Source organism: Meles meles, chromosome 1 (genome assembly GCF_922984935.1).
Source record: "Meles meles chromosome 1, mMelMel3.1 paternal haplotype, whole genome shotgun sequence".
NCBI lineage: Eukaryota > Metazoa > Chordata > Mammalia > Carnivora > Mustelidae > Meles > Meles meles.
In genome coordinates this window covers 19,940,412-19,962,368 of record NC_060066.1, presented here as the reverse complement: position 1 = coordinate 19,962,368, position 21,957 = coordinate 19,940,412, and the positions used below count along the sequence as shown (strand labels likewise).

Here is a 21,957-nt window from a genome sequence, read left to right as displayed (position 1 = left end):
TTGTTTATGTGTGGAACGGCTTATATCAAGAGAAGATAAAAGCCAGAAATACCCTTAATAACACAGGGCTTTAGAGGATCCTGGGCCAGAGGCATGATATTGCATTTGGGGGCCCCTCTGCATTGGTTCTTACTGTACAGCTGTGTCCTCCGGTTCCGTGACACGGATGGATGGCATTCTTGCAAAATGAGAAATCCAAATCACTGAGCTGTTTAAAAGTGAAAGGGCGGAGTTTTGGGAACTAGAAAAAACACAGCCTTCTCTCAACTTTCTGTGGCCCAAAGATCTGAGCAGCCCAAATCTGTGGATCTTTAAGGTGTTAGTATGATCCCCAGCATTCGAACTGGGCTTCGGAATGGATGTGTTCTGCTGGCAGGAAGCCCAGAAGCATGGATCCTGGTGTCTCCTGATAGCAAGTATGGGTCCCGATGATGTGATTGTAGAGAGCCTTAAGCAAAGTCTGTACCAAACGTCACCAGACGCCTTGTTCCACCCTGGGCTTTAATATCTGGTTTTTCCTTCTTCTGTGTTTTGTCTGACACTGACAAGTGCTTGTTCTGGCTGAATCCCATATTGTAGAGACATCTCTCTCTGAGCTAAGACTTTCCTTTCTGCCCCATCTGTCCTCCAGCCCCCATGCAAATCCATATTCCTTCCACCAGTCCCATGGTGGGACCAGAGGGCAGGATGTGCAGAACCTCCGGGCTGGCAGACCCCCGAGGATGCTCTGGTTCCAGGACCTCTCTAGGCCAGTGCAAGTCTTCTGGGTCTTTTGTGACCTGATATCAACTTCAGCCTAGTTTGATTTCTGGGAGGGGATGAAAGCCATTGTGGTTATGCGATTAATGCTTGTCGGTTCCCCTTTTATTCTTGGCTCTTGTCCAGGATTTTCACTGAATATCTTTATAGATGAAATGGGTTTGAAATGCAACATCATATAAATGTCTGTTGAATTGCCAACAACAATGGAAGGTATTATTTTCTCTATCAATAATCAGAAGCTTAGAGCTAGAAAGAGTCTGCTGATTTTTAATATTATCTTGGGGTCATATGCCTCTTTGAGAGCTCAGTTACAGCTATGGACCCTCTTCCCAGGGGAAAAATAAAGAAAAGTGTGTGTGTGTGTGTGTGTGTGTGTGTGTGTGTGTGTGTGTGAGAGAGAGAGAGAGAGAGAGAGAAAGAGACATATATTTGCACACAGTTTAATGTTGTTTACGGATTATCCAAAATTTATTCGTGGACCCCGGGATAAGAATCTCCCAGTCTAACCATCCCATGTTATCAGTAAAGAAAGTAAATCCCACCTAAATGAACTGACTCACCCAGGGTTAAGTGAGAAAACCAGAACTAGGACCTGATCATGCCGGTTACTGCGTGCGATGGATCAACTTCAATGCTTGGCCCGTGGACACTCAATTTAGACTATTTCTATCCCTCCTGCACCCCACCCCTACCATCGTAGTCATTTTAGTAACGAATATGATTTGGGCTATTTGAGTTTATATTACGGTCAACTATTTTTAATAATAATCATTATACTAATAGTGCCTTGCTTTCGTGACACCTGTGTTGGAGACTCAGCATTCCTCATTGTCTTCTCACAACTCCCGGAAATAGAAGTGAGTGTGTATTGTAAGCTCCATTTTACATGCAGGAAAATTAAGACCCAAGGAAAGCTGTTCAGGGCCAAGGAAGAAGTGAATGGCAGCTCTTGGTGTGCCCTGAATTCCTGTTTTGGGGAAATGGGCTTGCATAGAATCCTCTTGTTTAGAACAAGCATAAGCAAGAGCACAAAGCTCCTTGAATTAATGCCCAGACCAGTGTTCTCCAGCCTCCCTGTACGTCAGAGTCACTTGGGAAACTCCTCCAATGTATCCAAACATACGAACACAGTTGATCTGGGCTGAGGCCCAGATATGGGCTCTTTGTGGAGACTCCTAGATGACTTCAATTCGTAGCGGCCAAAAGTGAGAATTTTCATCCAGACTTCACAGAAGATGGATACGATGCTTCCTGATCTCATCCTGTGGTTGGATAAGGGGCTGCCCTGACTTTAATGCCTGAAATTCAAAGGGAAGACAGCATTCTATATAGCTGGGTTTTGAAATGTGCTGCAAAAACATTTAGACAGTGTACTTTGGGTCTGGAGGGATTAACTTGCAGCGTCTCAGTGACAAGCACGTTTGGAAATGCATTAGCTCCGCTTGATATCGGAATTGGCCCAAAGCAGAACAAGCCAAGAAGCAGCCCGTAAACCTCAGTGACACTGATTGCGCACAGTTATTCCTCAGGCTGACTTCTGGGCTGCTGTGAACTATGACCATGGTGCCATGTGTGGGTCAGGGAACCCGGCTTCTCCCAGCCGCTGGCGTAAAACACAGCTCTCGTTGCATCTCCCATACCTCGGGGTAGAATTTCAGGATGGCGTTTCAGCCGCATTTGATGGTGAGGTTGCCACTTAACAGCTGTGGCCTTGTACCCTGGGAAAATTGCACTGTGTCAGGTTCTTTTAGAGTTACAGAAGCTTTTTAGAAGAAAAAGGAAATAGACCGCCTACCGTGCCAAGGAAAGTTGAAGGCTGGTGGAGGTCGGCTGCATTTTAATTCAAATATATGTGGGGTCTTTAGTTTGAAGAGGTGATGTTTCTCTGCTGAGGGACCTCTCTTCATACCTAGATCTGTCTAGTCACCCAGATTTGGCAGAAGTTTGTGCTAACTGATGAAAAGTTCACAAAGCAAGGTGTTAAAGGGGGCTCTCTTGCTGGGCTGGGAAAGCCAGAGATCTGCTTAGGGAGGGCCCACAGAGCCCTTCGGCACCTCAGAGGAAAAAGCTGCCTTTGTTGTGGCTATGTGTGACCAGCTGTGTTACTACCGTGGGACCGTGGGACCCTAACTGAGCTGTGTTCCAGGCAGGGTAGTCACCTGCATGTACCCACAGCTGGGGTTGATGAGGTCACATGCACAGAGCCAGAGTAGTCAGGACCAGTCACACCATATCTTTGAGGCCCACTGGTGGCACTACTGTCTCCTGCCTTAGCTAGGTCAGAGGAGGCAGAGGTCCAAGGGGTCCCCGTGTCTGTGTGCACCGGAATTTTGGGCTGCGGGACTCTGTGTGGAACACAACTTAGGTGTCTCAGACTCTGTGGAGAGTCTGAAGTCATTTTTGTCAGGAGCTACTGATCTTGTGGAAATAGGATGTATACAGAAATAGCTGGGAAAAAACTGACATTTTCCATATGTATTTCCTTAGCAGACACCTCGGTTGTTTATGGTTCCCAAACCTCGATTTCCGGTTGGGTGACCCGAGCATTCATTTCCAAACGTTCTGGAATGGGACTGTAAGGGAAGCTGGGGAAGAAATCTAGAAGGTGGTGACCTCCTTGGCGATGAGAAGCTTGACACAACAATTGGTCAGAGGGCTATCAGTCAGGGAGAAGAAACGGATATGGAGAAGTACAGAACGACAGGCCGGAACCCCTCCACGGCACCTCTGTGTCAGCCTCTCGCTGTATTTAACCATGGCAGCCATGAGTGATGTTCGCAGCCTTACTTCTGCTTCCTCCGTAGTATGCAAATTTCTCCTTGTGGCCACTTCGACCTGGAAGTACACTGGAAAGGGAATCTGGGAAATGTAGTTCTGGCTTGGCCAAGGGGACAATACATAGCCCCACCTCTTATTTATTATATTCATGTTCTTCCTAAAATCAGGCCCACAGAATATCCCCAGTACAAATACGAGGAAGGGGTGGGGACACTGAATATGAGATCCATCTGGTCAAGAAGGAGAGAGGACGAAGAGGATGACCTCAAGGAATTGTACCCAGTACTTGCTACCGCATGTGAAATTAGATTATAAACCTCTAGAGTTGCTTCTAACATTGTCTCTGTGAGCAAAAACTATCTCTTTGTTCCCTCTAGCTCCTTGGGGTAGGGACCCAAGACAGAGGAAGTAATTAAAATAGGAGTCACCTGTTTGGTCTTTTCTCTCCAAACTTAAAAAACAAACAAACAAACATCTCATTCTAGCAAACTCTGGTTCTGTTCACAACATATCTCGTCTCAGGTACTTTATGAAAGATGGAAGCAATAGGACCAAACTGACTATGGCCATCTGGGATGTTTTCCTGGATCATTTTTGAATGCCCAGAAGGGAAGCCCATTTTCCAGAGCTAACCTATAAATTAATCACTTTCTCTCATTAAGACTTAGCGAAGCTCTTCAGTCCTGGCTCAGAATCCAGTGGTTTGGCATTCGAGTAAACATGCGTGGGTGTGGGAGCTGGCCCAGGAGGGCAGACCACTTAATGGAATGTGATGTCTGGTATGTTCTTCAGGAATAACAGGAAGAAGGAACCCATTTTAGTTGGGCATCACGGTGAGCACAGTGATGGTTGCTTAATGTGTATCATCTGTCTCATCTTTGTCCCAACCCTATAACCTGGATATTAGCTCTATTTTATAGTTGAGATGGACAGAGTTTGAGTCATAGCCTCTGGTTGTGTCAGTAAATGGAAGAGCCAAAAGCCAAACTAGCCCAGGTCTGTCTGTTTCCAGAACCCTTGGTCTTTCCATTGTATCATGGTACCCTCCAAATGTGTTGGGATTATTTCATTTTCTGGTCCTCAATTTTTCCACCTGGGCTAATCTTGGCAAAGTCTGTTACCAACTCTGCCATGGATTAGGTGTTTCTCTAGGAGTGGAGATATTGGACAGAACCCAGTCTTCAAATGCATAAAGTTCTCTGAGACTGGTGTGCAAGGTTCCAAAAGATGTTATGATCCATAACATAACATACAGACCATACCTACTGTTTATTGCTAGACCCCGGGAGATGGGAGTGGGGTGGGGTTTACTCCCAATCAGTCAAGTCAGCATGGAACCTCCCTAGGTCCTTCAGTACAAGTCCCTAAACTGAGATGGTCCTGAGGAGCCTGATTGGCAGCCCTGTCCTTGGCCCACAGATCGCTTGGTCCCAAATATAGCCCCATGTACTGGTAAAATAAGAGTTTCTAGAGAAGAAACCAGAGGAATAGTTCCCTCCGCTGGCGGTACTCAGCTTCCAGCAACCATGACAAAAATGTCTGAGGTTACTTAGTCCAGATAACATGCTTACAAAGACCACGCTCCATCTTAGACCTATTTTCAACCCGTTTACTTTTCCCCCCTAAAATACTACCAACTACTTGTGACCTGTACTATCTCTGCAAAGTACACACACACATACACACCATTTTGTTCTCAGCTCCAATCACAAGGGCACCACCATGGGAGTAGAATAAAAATAATGAGACTTTGGTTCACTCTTAAAGGTTAGATAATATCAGGGCATCTAGATGGTTCAGTTGTTTGGGCATCTGCCTTTAGCTCGGGTTGTGGTCTTGGGGTCCTGGGATTGAGCCCTGCGTCAGGCTCCTTGCTCGGTGGGGAGTCTGCTTCTCCCTCTCCCACTGCTGCTCTGCCTGCTTGTGCTCTCTCACTCTCTCTGTCAAATAAATAAATAAATTCTTTAAAAAAAAAAAAAGGTTAGATAATATTACCAACACACTATAGATCACCTCTTATGAGTGAAATAGTATGTGAAAAACGTGATTGTCTACCTGATGAATAACCTTACTGTGTATTGCCTCTTATTTAGTCTCTTTTAAAACTTTTACTATATTCATTTTGCTTTTTAGCATAATCCAGGAAAAAAGCATAATAATTTCTGGGTGTTAAGTGCCTAATAATAAAAAGCATTCTAAGGGCAAACAGCTAATTGGGTAAAAGGTTCTGTGGAGGAAAGAATTTGGGGTCAGGGAGGAAGTTGGACCTTCTGGAGCCTCTTTCCTTTTAGCCGTGAGCTCCCCTGGGAGTTAACACATGGCTTTGGGAGTGTGTGTCTCCTGTTGCTGGAGCCCCAATTCGCCATTCTTGGAATTCGAAGGAACTTTCCGTATCCAGAGTGTAAGCCAACTTTGTAAGGGGGGGCAAGGTAGGAGTGATAATTTGCATATCCTCTGTGGTAGTCAAAGGCTCCCAGATGGCAGATTCCTTTCCTTCAGTAGTAAAGGAATTCCAGGGAATCTTGTGGTTATAATGTGCGTACATTGCTTCTCTTCAGTGCCTGGACACTGCTTATAACCTCGGGGAACCACCAGGTCAAGAGTGTGCTGTCTGTCCTTAGCACAAGCAGATCTTGGAAGTGGTCCCAGTGAATCCAGAGCAGCATGTGGGAAAGTGGTATGAACCACCAGGACAGGCCACAAATCCTCCATCTAGCCGCATCCCCATCTCCAGAGGGAACCCCCTGGAAGGCAAATTTTCATCCTAAATCTGGAAAACTAAGTTCAGTGGACCCCATATCTCCCCCTCCTTGAAGTACGCCACATTTCCCCATGACCGGCCCCTCCCCCCACAACGGAGCAAAGAGGACTAAGGGTGAGCGTGTGTCTGCTGCAGACCTTTGGTCGATTTGGGCTGGAAGGGGGCAGATTCTGTCAGAAACCAGCAGGCACTTGGCATTCCTCAGTCGGAAACAAAAATTCTTCAGTGTTGCTTTTTGTTGTTGTTTTATTGGGAAAGTCACTCGTAACATATCCTTGACTTTCCTTGGAGGCTGATGGCACAGTCTGTTCTTTGGGGACATCACAGGGCCGTATAGCACGCTGAACAGGCATAAAGCTTAGAGGAAAACGAATTCTCTGGAGAGAGGATCCTGTGTTTGTCTAAGAACTGGATCTCTGCCGCCTCCCACACTACTCGCTCTCTAGCCAGTTGCATATTTGGTGAACAGATTTATGGGACTAAACATACAGCTGCAAATCTTTTCTTTTTTTTTTTCCCTCCCCAAGAACAATGTTCCACTGTCAAGGCTATTATGCACTAAATACAGACACACAACTTATTTACTACAGCAGTGTCTAAAACTCCTGGTATCCTTGCTGAATGTGAATGTTTTTGCAAACATAAAGCATTCTATAGCTGTAAGGAATTCATTCTGTAGAAGTAACGAGCACATCCTGACTCAGCTTACTTTAGTTCTGCATCGACTTTGTTAAAGTGAATATCCTACAAGACAGGACCAATGATTCCTTAAGGAATTCTATACTCGATTTACTTTAAAATTATGCTGACTGTTTGCAGTGGTTTCTGGATTCTCTAACCTTGCGGGATACTCTTAGCTTAGGAAAAAATCTCTCTTATCTCCCTGGATTTATTTTTATTTTTATTTTTCGTATTTTATCTCAGTAAATAATAGCAACTCAGTATCTATTTCCGTCTCCCAAAACCAGAACCCAAGGTGGCTTTCCCGGGGAATCACCATGCGATGGTCGGTCTGTCTTTTCCTTTCAACAATCTGCATTCACGAGGCTGTTTGCGGGGAGAGGTTGTGTGCAAAGAGGGACAGAAGAGAAAAGCCAATATTTATTTAGTGTTTCGCTATTATTAAACACAGGGCTTAGTAGTTAATCAGATTTGATCCTCATAATAAACTTGATCCCCATTTTACAGATGAGTAAAGCATAACTCAGGGTATTTATAACTTGCCCAAAGTCCCATTACTCGCAAATTATAAAGGTTAGAGTTAAAACAATTCTATTGCACTATATAGAAAATGTACATATTATTTAGGCACATCTCGGTTTGTTACAAAATGAGCTACTAGTGAAACCACTACCCAGGAATGATAAGATAAGGTTAGTTGCCTACTTTTGAAATTTGTATCAATTAATCATATTATAGTCATAGTATTAAAACTTTGTCTCTTGGTCTCTGTCTTGCCAACTGTTTTGTTATTTTGAAGGAAAGCCTCAAACAGGCTTACCCTCCTCCAATCCTTTCTCCTTCAAGAACACAAGGGAAAGGAAGAGAAAAGCCAGGATAGCTCTCACGTGAGTGCAGTCATTTCAAGGATGCGAGTGTCTTGGTGAATACAGATTTCCATGGCAGGAAGAAGACACTTACGTAATCATAGGTGTAGTGTTTCTTTCCAACCTCACTCCCACTTTGGATAACAATTGAATGATTGTGATGGAACCCTAGGACGTTGGAATACAAGGACAAATGTGCAATTGCGCAATGCAGGAGCACTCAATCCATCTGTAGGGTTGTCTGGCGTCTGCCGGGAGGACTAGCACAGGAGAGGAATTAGAGGCAAGATTATTTGGTTGTTTTGGCTCCTTATCAGGAGAGAAGCTGGAGTTCAGCCTAGGTATTCATCCCAACCTGATCACACCCTGAAATGTGCTGAGTCCTACCCCTGACTTCCCGTTAACTCTTACCAGACCTACCATGGTTTCTAGGACTTTTCTCCACTGCCTTCTTGCTCAGAAATCACTTACCTATGACTTACGAAGGTGTTGTTCTTCCTTCTCATTAAGGATGACGTCCTCCATATCCCTTCTGTATAAAGTCAAGGTACCACCGTTCTTGGAGGAAATGAGTTTAGAGCAGCTACATGACCTCACACTTGATCTCTTTTCTGTGAACCGGGAAATGAGAGAATTGCAATAAAATCTTTGAAAATAGATCTGATAAAGGTAATCATAAGCAGAAGAAAAGCATCACACCCTCACTATTTTCATTTCCACTTATGGGTGGCATCTACGTTCCCTGAATCTAGGTAGGAGGTAGTACGGTACCTAATGTAGATGTAGTCACATGTTCTGTGTATTTGCATGTGTGTGCTTTTTAATACAGAAGAGAAAAACATTTTCCCCAGGCTGTGCACTTCCTGTAGTTACTTGTAATATGTCTTTATTTGCAGAACAGAGTGTACCATAGATGCTAATTCAAAGTCCATCATAACTGAATATGTTATACAATTCTACCTGCATTTCCAGATCATTTTGCACATTTTTAGTAACAGGACATTGGAACTGCAGGAGCCACGACAGTTGTGAGAACCACTTAGGGAGAGATGACGTTTTTACTAACAGACTGACTCCAAAAATACCACCTTGAATACAAGTGTGATGAATGTTTGGAAGGCTTTTTTCCTCTCGTCATTCAAGAAAAAAAAAAAAATTCGAAATAAATATGTAAGTTCCTATATCACTCAGGACTTTAAGTGGCACAAAAGCAATCCAAGATTAACTGAGTAAAAACCTTTTTTACGCAGTTGGAAGACCCAAAATATCACTTGTCGACATCACAAGATATTTGAGTGGACCTACACTGCTTAATTAATAGTTAAAGCAAAGAGAAGAAACATGTGTCTTCTACTATTCTCTGTATTCCTCAAACTTGCATTTATGACTTGTACTTTATAAATTTGTATTTTTGTGGGGCTGTGGAGTCATATGGAGTTCAAATTCCAGAAGTCGCACATAGTTGTGTAACCTTGAGCAAAGTACTTAACCTCTCAGACTCAGTTTGTTCATAAACATTAATACCGGTGATCATGGGTGGCCAGTGATAGAAACCAGCTACCATAAAAGAAAATTTTTAATTTTTTTAAACATTTTATTTATTTATTTGACAGACAAAGATTATAAGTAGGCAGAGAGAGAGGGGGAAGCAGGCTCCCTGCTGAGCAGAAAGTCTAACGATGTGGGGCTCGATCCCGGGACTCTGGGATCATGACCTGAGCTGAAGTCAGAGGCTTTAACCCACTGAGCCACCCAGGCACCCTAAAAGAAAAAAATTTTAAAGGCTTATTTATTGGAGCGCCTGGGGGACACAGTCAGTTAAGATCCAACTCTTGGTTTTAGCTCAGATCATGATCTCAGGGTCCTGGTATGGAGCCCCATGTTGGGTTTCAGGCTCAGTGTGGAGTCTGCTCAAGATTCTCTCTCTCTCTCTCTCTCTCTCCTCTACGATATACTTATTTTAGAGAGAGAGAGAGAGAGAGAGAGAATGAGTGGGAGGGGCAGAGAGAGAAGGAGAGAGAGAGAATCCCAAGCAGACTCCCCGTTGAGTGCAGAGCCCAATGTGGGGCTCAATCTCATGATCCTGAGATCATGATCTGAGCCGAAATCAGGAATTGGACCCTTAACTGACTGAGCCACCCAGGTGCCCCCAAAATGACCTTTCTCTAAAATTAAGTGCAGATCAAGTCACCACTCACCAAGGTTGATGACAAGTGCAATATAATATTGTTTTGGTGTCCCATTGTCCATGCCTTCTCCTTTGGGATTATATTGTTTCCCCCAGCTCCCATCCTGGGGTTCAGGCACCCCAATAAGAAGGACTTTGACCATTGTGCTGGTCCTTGTCTAACTGGCCCTGATGCCTGCCTCCTTTCCACCTCTCAACTCCAGATCATAGGTCCTGAGCAGTGGCTACAGAGGGCTCATCCTCCCAGTCACACAGCCCTTACCATTCCAGTTCTGAACCTCCAAGAGCCCCTGCAATCAGGAGGTCTGTAAGACCCCTTCTTTCAACCAATCTTGCATCCACCCTCTCCAGTCTACAGAGATCTGTGAACTGCTGGCATCAGCCCGCCCTTCTTCTAATTCTTCTTTTTAATAACATCTTTGTTGAGTTATAATTCATATACTGTGTAAAGTATATATCTCACTTATTTTGGGCATAGTCACAGAGTCATGCGACTATCTCCACAATCAGTATTAGAACATGGGATAAGGAAGATGTGGTCCATATACACAATGGAGTATGATGCCTCCATCAGAAAGGACGAATACCCAACTTTTGTAGCAACATGGACAGGACTGGAAGAGATTATGCTGAGCGAAATAAGTCAAGCAGAGAGAGTCAAGTATCATATGGTCTCACTTATTTGTGGAGCATAACAAATAACATGGAGGACATGGGGAGATGGAGAGAAGAGGGAGTTGAGGGAAACTGGAAGGGGAGATGAACCACGAGAGACTATGGACTCTGAAAAACAACCAGAGGGTTATGAAGGGGCGGCAGGGGGGTGGGGGGGGGGTGGGAGGTTGGGGAACCAGGTGGTGGGTAATAGGGAGGGCACGTACTGCATGGAGCACTGGGTGTGATGCCAAAACAATGAACACTGTATGCTGTAAATAAACAAATAAAAAAAAAAAGAACATTGCACCACCTCTGAAAGAAGCCCTACACTTTTTTTTAAATAAAACAATTATTTTGAGGATTGCAAATTGGTTATAGTTTTACCGGACTAGACACCCTTTCATACCTCCCCATGCCCCAGCCTTAGGCAACCACTAATCTACTTTCTGTCTCTGTGGATTTGTCTGTTCTGAACTTTCTATATAAATGGACTTATACGATATACAGTCTGTTGCAACTGACTTCTTTCACTTAGCATGTTTTCAGGGTTCATCCATGTTGTAGCACGTGGTTGATTCCATTTTATTGCTGAATGATTTTCCATGATATGGATATACCAAATTTTATTTCTCTTTTCATCCGTCGATGGATATTTGGCATCCTTTGGTTCTTGGTGTACCAAGTTTCCCTCTCTTCAGCTCTTTGCCTCTGGTGGCCCCAGATCAGGGGCATAGACTCCAATGTCTGTCCACTAGGTGGCAGAGAAACACAAACCGGTGTGGACCATGGCAAGTAAGAGAACATCTACTAGGAGTAGCCCCTACTCAGCCATTGGCAAGTGGCCATCCTGACCTGATGTTATTAGAGCTTTAGATTGTTCCAGAGAAGCTAGATCTTAGATGTTTATGTGGAAATTTCCTACTTTTCAAGTGATGGTCAGTGAAAACAACCAGTGTGTGAGAGAGACAGAATACAATTCTGGTTGAGACTAAATGCTAAAGGTAATCCCTGGTGATGCAGAGACACAGCTCTCCTTCCAGAGCCCATGAAGGGTTTGCTGGAATGTGAGCTCACCTGGCAACTACTGCCTTCTCATTTGGCAACACAAATAGGCTGTTCGTCTCTTTGGAGGACAGAAAGACCCAGGTCTAAAGTCAGCACTCTGGATCAGGAGGGAGTGGACTTTCTCTTATCCTTTGGCTCATGAGTATGCTGGAGCAGAAAAAACAAAGCACCACGAATGTTTACTTTAAATTAGTGCTCAATTGCCTTCCAAATTACCCATGGCCTACTTCAGGAGGGATTGTAACCTGCTAGTATGACTTTGATTATGACTATGACTTCTGTCATGGTTGAGAACAGCTGATTCTATACAAGATGTGCCCTGAATCCATGAGGACAGATTTATGGAAATGGGAAAGGAGAAACAGTGATGGTGTGGTCTCCTTACATATGAGGATGCCATGACAGTATAGGTTGGGAGTGGAAAATATTGAGGTTCATGACGACAGAAAGTGTTCATTATGTAAATAACCACTTTGCTTACCTTACCACAGTCCACTTTCCATTTTGTTTTGCATGTGACCACAGAGAAAATGGGTATTTTTAAAGGGAAAGAAATTCATGAAACTAGCGGTGTAGTGCTTGACATGTGCAAAGAGGCTTTAAATTCATTGTCTAATTTGAGCCCATGCAGATAAGCATTTTTACCTAACCCTGTTTTATAAATTGAGACATGGTAGAGAAGACATGACTTGATTAAGGTCATCAAACAAAAGGAGCCAAAGACTTAAATGCTTAAGATTAAATTCCAAATCCCACATTTTTTCCATCTATAGCTGCCCTTCTAATACTTTCCAATATTGGTTTGAGGAATAGGATAGGTATTTTTATACTTAATAATATAGTGTTTTATTATATTTAATTTATAGATTTAATTTTTATATTTAAAATCTATTTTGTGTTTTAAATATTTATTATAATTCATATTATTTATATTGTATCAATACAGTGTTTGAGTTGATAGTTATTACCCACTCAGAAAATAAGAAAAGGAAATAATGATTTTCAAACTGTTTTCATATTTTCCTATCCTTTGAGTCATTAACACTAAATTAATTAATTAATTAATAATCATATATGCATATTAATTACTGAGAGATTATAAAGAAATATGATGATAACAACAGATATGGGAGACATTCAATCAGTCAGTCTCAACCAGACAATCTCCTTTCCTTCCCCTATCTCAATCTTCTCTCCCTTCCTTTTTGTCTTCTTTCCTTCCCTCCTTTTTATTTTCTTATTTTCTTATTCAGTGAGGGGATAATTTATAAGAAGCAAGAAACCCTTAAGAGTCAATCAAAATTGTGCTTTTTTTGCTTAATGCATTTATATACATTCAATTCATTCAACAATGAGTATTTATTGGGTTACTGCATTGGTTTCCTATTGCTGCTGTAACAAATTGACATAAACTTGGCAGCTTGAAACAAAGAAAATGTATTGCTCTAGCTCTGGAGTCAGAAGTCTAAAGGTGTCAGCGGGTCTGCATTCCTTCTGGGCTTTTGGAGGGGAGAATCCACTGCCTTGCCTTTTCCAGCTGATAGACGTCACTTACATTTCTTGGTTCCTGGCCCCTTTCTCTTTTCTCTCCACTTTCTTGCTTCTATTGTGACATCTACTTCTGCCTTTGGCTTCAAGTCTCCCTCTCATAAGGACCCTTGCAGTTACACTGGGCCCACCTAGATGACTCAGGATAATTTCCTAATGTTAAAATCAGCTGATTAGCAACCTCTTCCATCTGGAAACCTAACTCCCCATTGCCCTGTAAACTAAATATTCAGAGGTTCCAGGGATTAGGACATAGACATCGTTGGGGATTGGGGATATTTTATCTTCTATGTGCCAGGCACTATACAGACTTACATTCTGTGGGATTCTGTTTTGCTAATTAGATGTACTTATCACTGACAGCTAGAGATCTGTGTGTCTCTCCATTTTTCCATTTGAGGGACATAAATCATTCAAATGACAGCTGGAGATCTGTGTGTCTCTCCATATTTCTATTTGAGGGACATAAATCATTCGAATGTCCCATGTCTGCCTCTTTAGGCACACAACAGATATACCAACTGTTATTTTGCTTCAGCTAAATAAGAAAGTACCCAGCATCTGATGTCACCACTAACCTCAAGTGAAGTACCTCCCTTTGAAGCAGTAGCTGTAGATCATTCTCAAGCTCACTATGGTCTCTCATTATTGAGTGGTACTTCTTTTTTTTTATTGTAATTCTCTCTCCTATCACGGGTTAACTAATACTTAGTGTAAATAAAGCTGACCTTTATTGGCCTCACCCACTTTCATAAGGGATGGAAATAGGGAAAGGTGTGGAATTTATCATCTCAATGGGGACACCTTGGCAAGTGAAGGAAGCACTATTAATAATCCTTCAGAAACAGTAGGTGGAAAAGAGGGCTGTCTTGGGAATAGTAAGCCATAGGGGCTCCCTAAATATTGACTCCAAATGAATAACAGCCCTAAACACTGTAAAAATGTATTGAGTACTCCATTGGCATAGAGCACTGCAGTAGCTTGAGGTACTTCACTTCCTTTAATTCTTACAACATCTTATAAGGTGGGTATTATTATTATTACTACTAATTATTTCTAGTTTAGAGTTGAGGGAAATGAAGCTCAGAAATTTAAATACCTAGCTCCAGCTAGTAAATTGCTAAATTAGGATTTAATCCTAATTTTGTGAAACACTAAGCCAAATGCTTTTTCTCTTATATCGCCTTCCAGGAAAAGCATAGATTCTTGGAAATTGTTGTCTTCAGCTAGGGGCAGTTGGGTATTTTAAGAGATGTTAGACATTAGAGATACACAATGGCTTCATTAGAAATCTATGGAAAAGCAGGAGCTGTAATAGATACTTTCTCTTTGTCTGTCCTTTAGGTCTGTCAGTTTGTCGTCTCTGTAAATGGGCTCAACGTGCTGCATGTCGACTACCGGACGGTGAGCAATCTGATTCTGACGGGCCCTCGGACGATCGTCATGGAAGTCATGGAGGAGTTAGAGTGCTGAGCAGGTGGACATCCCAGCCCTTCAGTGGCCTGAGGATGATCGAAGCCAGGACAACACAAAGCAATGCAATGACAAGACTTCAATGCACATGGATGGTTTTGGACGCACAAAATTTCTCCACACATACACATCTTGATTTGTGTTTCATACACTGTTTGAATGTGGAAGAACCAGGTAGATTATCTTTAAAAAAAATTATGTCAATGTAGAAAAAAGTTCAGAAATGAAATTTCCTTATATAGTAGAATTGCCTTACTCAGGTTCCATTTGTAGTTCTCAGCCATTGTTTTTTTATCTTGGTTCGCCTAAAGTTGTTGAAATGCTTCTCTGGCCAAAGCAGCAACATGCTAAAAGCCCCCATAAGATTCAATTGAGTAGTTGTTACAGATTTTAAATTGTTCTCTTAACCAAAATGAACATGGAACTCTTTATGGAAAGATCTGGATTTCACTAAGCTTCAAATTAAAGCAACATCCAAAGGAATATTACCCGTTAACAAGCATTTTGAAGAGGTTCTAAAGCATTCAAGTGCTTAAAAGCCATTGAAAAAAATTACTTTTTCTTAATTCCTGCCTTTAGTATCAACTTCTAACCTATGTTTTCATTTATGGCGTTCATAAGAAAACAAAAACCTTGTGATGAATATAGATGGGATCCATAGGGGGGATACTACTTCTGATTATTAGCTCTGATTTCTCTTTCTGAGCCTAAATAATTTTGTCTTATCAATCAGCTACAGAAGCTTTCTAGAATTAATCCAGAATATGTTGAATGTCAAAACAGAGTAATTTGTATATATACATATCAAGCCTCTGGCAAGATTTCACGTTGAAGTTGTCCCTTTTTAAATGAAGTGTTCTAGAGCTTGGCCCATTTATGATAAAAACTTGAAATTAAATTGCCTTGTTGGCCTGAATTTTTACTAGCTTTCTAGTGTAACATATTCTAAGGAATGACATGTCCTGCTTCTTTGGCAGGATTATTTTTCACCAAAACATCATCTTGTGTTGTCATATTTTAGCTCACTGTATATATGCATGTTTCTTTTTTTGGTTTAGAAAAGAATGCATTTGGGGGCTTGGTGTATCAAGGAAATTCCTCAAAGTGCCAAATTAGGTAGTCAGGGAATGTCAAATTCTTGATTTCATATAATGCATTCTGAACAACCAGGTTACTTTCTTATCACATATTAACAATGAAATACGAATGTTGTACCTCAGCCATTCTTTTTGTAACTGGTTATCATAATGTGTTGGTACTAGTAAAATGGACGTATCATGCTAAAGATGTTACATATATATGTTTCTGGTAATCCAGCTTTTCTGATTTTAGCTTTAGTCAGAGAATAGGATTTTGAAGTAATATAGAACGTCTAACGTTAGTACCGTCGATCTCCATTTGGGAACTAGTAGCGATTCTGTGTGTATGTGCGATTATACTGTATGCCAGGCTTTGTGCTACGGCACTTAATGTATGTGATCTCTTTGAATCTCCATCAAAACCCTCCAAGGGACACCTGAGTGGCTCAGTGGGTGAAGCGTCTGCTTTTGGCTCAGGTTATGATCCCGGGGTCCTGGGATCAAGCCCTGCATTGCGCTCCTTGCGTGTGCGCACCGGCTTGTGCACACGCGCTCTCTGTCTCTCTGACGATAAATCAATAAAATCTTAAAAAAAAAAAACCTCCAAGAAGGGTATTATCACCCTTATTTCTCAGATATGGAAACTAAGTGTAAACAAACGTCAACATCCATGTTGTCACTGCTGCAAGATCTGCTAAGATCAAACATGGGTTTGTTTAATGCTAGAGCCCATGTTACCGCCCCTCCCCCAGCCTTTCCCCATTTAGGGACCTACTGTTGCGGGGTTATTTTATACCCAGCGCTGTGCTAAAACTATACATCACTGATTCCTCCTGACCCGTGAGGTTCAATATCGCCATTATCTCTGTTTTACAGCTGAGGAAGCTGATTCATAAAGAGATTAGTCATGTGCCTGAGGCCACACAATAGTGAGTGGGAGACCTTATGATTCAGCTCAGAAAGTTCTTAGGACGGCTTTAAAAGACGACTCTGTTCAGGTGTTCATTAAGCGACAAAGGAAGGAGGACCACCTTTGTCAATGGCATCTTCTTCTTGCCTGCCATCTGTACTTTGTACTCATGTCCTAATGCCAATCATCTTGGGCTCTGGCATAGTATCACTTCCCTTTAACCAATCTAAGCCCCAGAGAAGCATCTGTCTTTCTTTACTCCATTCAGCTTCCTGCCAGTGGAATTTCTTTGATGCAGAGTTTATTGATGTCTTCGGTCAAATGAATATGAAGGGAAGAAGAGGAGGAGAGAAGGAAGGAAAGAAAGGAGGGAGGAACTATTTCTTCCTTTGGCTCCATTCCCCCTCAGATTAAAGGCCAAATGCCAGAGAATTCTAGTTAAGGTCAAGAGAGCTTTGTGTTAGCTACTCCTCAACAACCCCCACCCTGACATCCTGACATGGTAATGAAAGTGAGTGCTCCCATTCCCACTGGGACACTACTGAGCTCCCTCCTGCCTTTCCGCATAAGCTTCTCCTCTCTGCAGTATGACCTCTCCGTCTTTGCCTGGAGAAATCTGTCTAAGTAACTCCCCTTAGATACTATCTTCTCTGAGAAACCTTTGCCAGCTCCCCAGTTCTGGGCTTGACTCCCCCTGTCTAAATTCCCATGGGCCCTTTTGCATCAATGCCCTGTGATTACATCACGGATGATATTTACTTGGAGGTTGTCCATCACGTATCTGTCTCCCTCGCTACACTCTGAGCATCAGCAGGTGGCGACACTATTGTGTATCAGCTGTCCCTGGTGCTGGCGTACCACCCCACAGCATGCCTCACAACACTCTCTGTGCTCATGATCCTCTACGTTGGCAAATGGCGCAGAGCTCTGCTGGGACGGCCCGCCACTGGTCCAGGTGGTGCCAGGTGGGTTCCCACGAACATTTGTGGTCTAGGAGGGCTCTGTGCACGGGTGTCACAGATGGCCGGTGCTGTTGGCTCAGGTGTCTCCTTCCACCCCATGTGGCCTTTCCCCACAGGATCCCTGAGGATTCCTCATTACACCTCATGAGATCAAAGAAGGCGAGAATGGAAACTGCAAGGACCTTTCCTGGACTTGCCTGGGGAGTGACCCAGGGTTACTTCCGTAGCGTGTTGCTGGTCAAAGCAAGTCACTAAACTAGCTCCGAATCAAGAGGTGGGGAACGGTCTCTCCCTTTGACGGGAGGAGCTGCAAAGAACTTGTGGCTACTTTCAATGCACCAAGAGTAGGTACTCACCATTCATGCAATAAAGGACCAAGGAGCTACCTAGTTACTGAAAGGCTCTGCTTTCCAGATGCAAATCTGGAAATTCTACACTGGGTAGAAGTTTGGTACTAGATTGTGAATAGAACCTAGTGCCTAATGAATACTTCAAAGTTGGAAAATCCTAAACTAGTGGTGCCACATGGAGCCATGGAGAGCACGGTGTCCTGTCCTCATTTTACTGATCAGCACAGTTCAGTGTGGAATGTTCGGTGGCACACCCGGGCTCATGAAGCTTGCTAGGGTGAGAGCCCAGGGTTAGACGCTAGTCTTCTGCTTTCTAGTGACATGTCCTTTATAAGATAGCTTTCTGTAGTAAACACAAATGTGGTGAAAATAGGCCTTTGACTCTAGGGTGTTCCTAAAACACAAGGAGTGCTGAAAGATTACATTTTAATTAACTTGGGCCATGGATTGTGAAATCATATCATTAAAAAATAAGCATCTTGTGTGATATTTTAACAGGCGAATTGCTTTAAAATTTAGGAACTCCACTTCTAAGTGAAACCTCAAGAATTATCCTAAATGAACAGTAAGCAATACTCCTAAGAGCTTTTCTTTCGCATGCGCATTTGTGTGTGTGTGTGTGTGTGTGTGTGTGTGTGTGCGCGCGCGCGCGCGCGCGCCATGTGTGTGCCTTCACTCACCCTGAAATGGCTTTCGTTGTTCCCAGAGAAAACACTTTGGATTTTTCAGGAGTTTGTGTCTTGTGTTTGTGTTAGTGTGATGGAGGAGGAAATCTTCTTTGGTTTCTTCATTAGTGTGGTATATGTATCAGTGCAAATTTGAAAGCCACGTTTGTTATTTCTGCTGTAGAGAGAAAAACATAGTTGCCTTTTGGGTCGGCCCTATTGTGTGATGTTTGAGTATTAATGTCGGATGAATAGTTGCACAAGTTGCTAAGGGGACTAGTTGAGAAATGACCGGTAACCGGAAGAAGATACCCATCTTTGAGTAGATTAAATACAGTCAGCTTCATGCCATCTTATAAAAGTGACTGCATTGGGGTGGTAGCAATTAACAATTAACAATTTAAAAATCATTGCTTTCCGTTCAAAATCTAGTATCACATTTCCAAATACTCTTTTCAAATATTTGTGACAAGAGTCAAATTTCAAGACCTATTTTCTTTTCTTTTTTTTTTTTATGATTTTATTTATTTGACAGAGAGAGCAAAAGAGCATAAGGAGGGGGAGCAGCAAAGGGAGAGGGAGAAGCAGGATCCCCGCTGAGCAGGGAACCCCATGGGGGGCTCGATCCCAGGACCCTGGGATCATTACCTGAGCCGAAGGCAGAGGCTTAACTGATTGGGCCACCCAGGTGCCCCTCAAGACCTATTTTAAACTGACACTAGCTATTCTTTCCTGTTGAGTATTGATCCCGTTTCATTTTCGTCAGAAGAACTTGGGAACATTTCAGTTTTACCAACTGGTAAGAATCCGTTGATATCACTAAGCATTGTTTTACTCATCGAAGGCAGAATTTCAGGTATAATATGCTTTTCCTCAGTTCAACACCAAAAGGACAAATCTGCAGCATACCGAAATGAAGTTCACCATCAAAGTTAGCATATGATATTATCAAATGCATTAATATATGTACTTAATTTATATGTTCATTTTTAAATTAGGTTGAAATTTATGTTTTCCCTTCTTAAGAATTGTAGCATAATACTGAAAATTATAATATGAAAATAGATTGTATAGTATGAAATAAATGTTAAATTTTTAAAGTGGTGACTTTAGGTTTACAGCTTTTCCTGTCTTTTAGGACAATTTAGCCGGTTTTTTTATCCTAAGAAAGGGTTGCATTATAAAGTTGTTCTACTACTAAGCGATCAGAGAAAACACATGGGATTCATATCTAATTCTCTAATGTAGCCAAAAGTGCCATTTGTAACACTACTTAATGATGGATGTTTTCTGACGCTCTTTTGCCTGAAAAAAAAAAAAAGTGCATTAAAAAGCTTTTTCTGTACTGTATTTGATTTGGAATCATTTTCTCCCTACAAAGCCCCGTATTGATGAGTATTGTGGAACAGTCTATATGGAAAAATGTTATGTAGTTGTTTACTACTCTGGGAGCATGTTAGTTCTTTTTTATTTTCAACTAATTAGCAAATTGATTACATAATTCAGTATGTGTGGGAGCGAGTAAAGCATGGGGTAAGTGGTTGGATTATAGTCAATATAAACCAAAGACACTTTACATTTTTTCTCATTTCCTCCCTTCCTTCCTTCCAGAAACCTCACTGAGACTCTCTTGCTTGATACTGTATATAGGCCCTGGGAATACAAAACTGAGGAGACATGACCCTGGATCCATGTGTCACTTTTGGGCCTGCCTCCTAGAAGTGTTCTCTACATGGAAGGGGTGGAGGGGGGCGGATAAGAAATCATGGTGTTGAAGCAGGTGCTTTACTGCAAGAAACCACCATCTTACCCAAGAACCAGAACACTGACAGCAATTTACATTTAACTATATCATCCTTCACAACCGTGTGCTCACTTTCCCTTACCCAACATAACCACAGCAGTCCATGTTGACTTTACCATTCTCTTGTTTTCACTATTGTTTAGCTTTATTTTTTAATGAACTTTATTAAAAGGGCATCAAGTTTTACATAATCTGAGATTCACATATTTTTGTTCAGGATTATATTACTAAGATTCTTCTAGATTTTTCTGCGTAGTCATCATTCATTCATTTTTCACAGCTTCACAAATTTCTAGAGCCCAAGTTATTTTCTTGTCATTGGGCATTTGGGTTGTTTCCACTGTTGTTGTCATCATCATTAGTGGGGTTGTTAGGAACATTCTTATACCATCTCCTGGGAATAAGGGTAGGAATTTACCTGAGGCATTTATTTGGGAGAAGAAGTGCTGAGTCATGGGAAACGTGAATGCTGACTTTACAAGGACACAACTAGTTCCAAAGTGGTGAGTCACTGTACACTCCTTTCCAAAATAAGAAAGTGATACATGTTGTCAATATCTTCTCCAACACTTGATATTCTGAGACTTCTTAATTTTTGTCAGATAAATGTCTATTTGGTCAATGATACTGGGAGTCCTAATTAGCTCATAAATTTAAAGCACAGAAAATGTAATTCGCAATTTATAATCCTAACTTACTACATCAGTGTCTTCATGATGCCTTGATGTCTTGAAACTTTTTATCCTGTAACAACCCTGTGATTCCAATGAGGGAAGAATTATTGGAAGTCAGTATGACATATTTACGGACATCCAACAAATAATTATTAAGCACGTGCTATGGGTCTGTCACTAAGTCTTCGGCAAACAACAGTAAATAATACAGGTCCCTGGCCACATGAAATTTACATATTCTTGGGAGCCACAGATAATAAATAAATTATATAAATAAAACAGTTCCTTTTAGATAGGGGTAAGTGCTAAGAAGTAAATGAAACCAGATGGGGTGATGGAAAATGACCAGAATTTCAGCAGGGTGGTCAGTAAAACCATGCTCCTCAGTTCCGGTGAGGCACCATTCTCATTATGGTCCATGTGAACAGTGCTCCCTGGAGTTATGCAGTGCAACAGCTCTGAGCAAAAACCTCTTTGCAAACCTGATTGTTGGCTTTAATACCTAAAGAAGGTGACTGAGCCAGGCTTAGAGAAATCAAGAAGAGTATTGCAGGCAGAGGAAGCAGCAAGTCCAAACGTACTAAGGCTGGAAAGGTCATAGGGGTTAAGAGCACGGGATCTGGAGACCTAGAGACCGAGATTCAGATTCCAATTCTCACGCTCAAGAGTGCATTCAGTTACTTGATGTCTCTAGGTATCAGTTTCCTGATCTGTAAAATGGGGATTATAGCACT

General features: G+C 42.1%; 1 protein-coding gene across 1 annotated transcript in view; it reads left to right on the top strand.

Moving 5' to 3' along the window:
* Positions 1-20,095, top strand: part of DEPTOR (DEP domain containing MTOR interacting protein) — a 135,242-nt gene extending 115,147 nt beyond the window's left edge. The window contains exon 9 of the mRNA XM_046006184.1: positions 14,651-20,095. Coding sequence (XP_045862140.1) covers positions 14,651-14,779 — 129 coding nt within the window. The 3' untranslated portion in view covers positions 14,780-20,095. The remainder of the gene's footprint in view (positions 1-14,650) is intronic.
* The last annotated feature ends 1,862 nt before the right edge of the window (positions 20,096-21,957 follow it).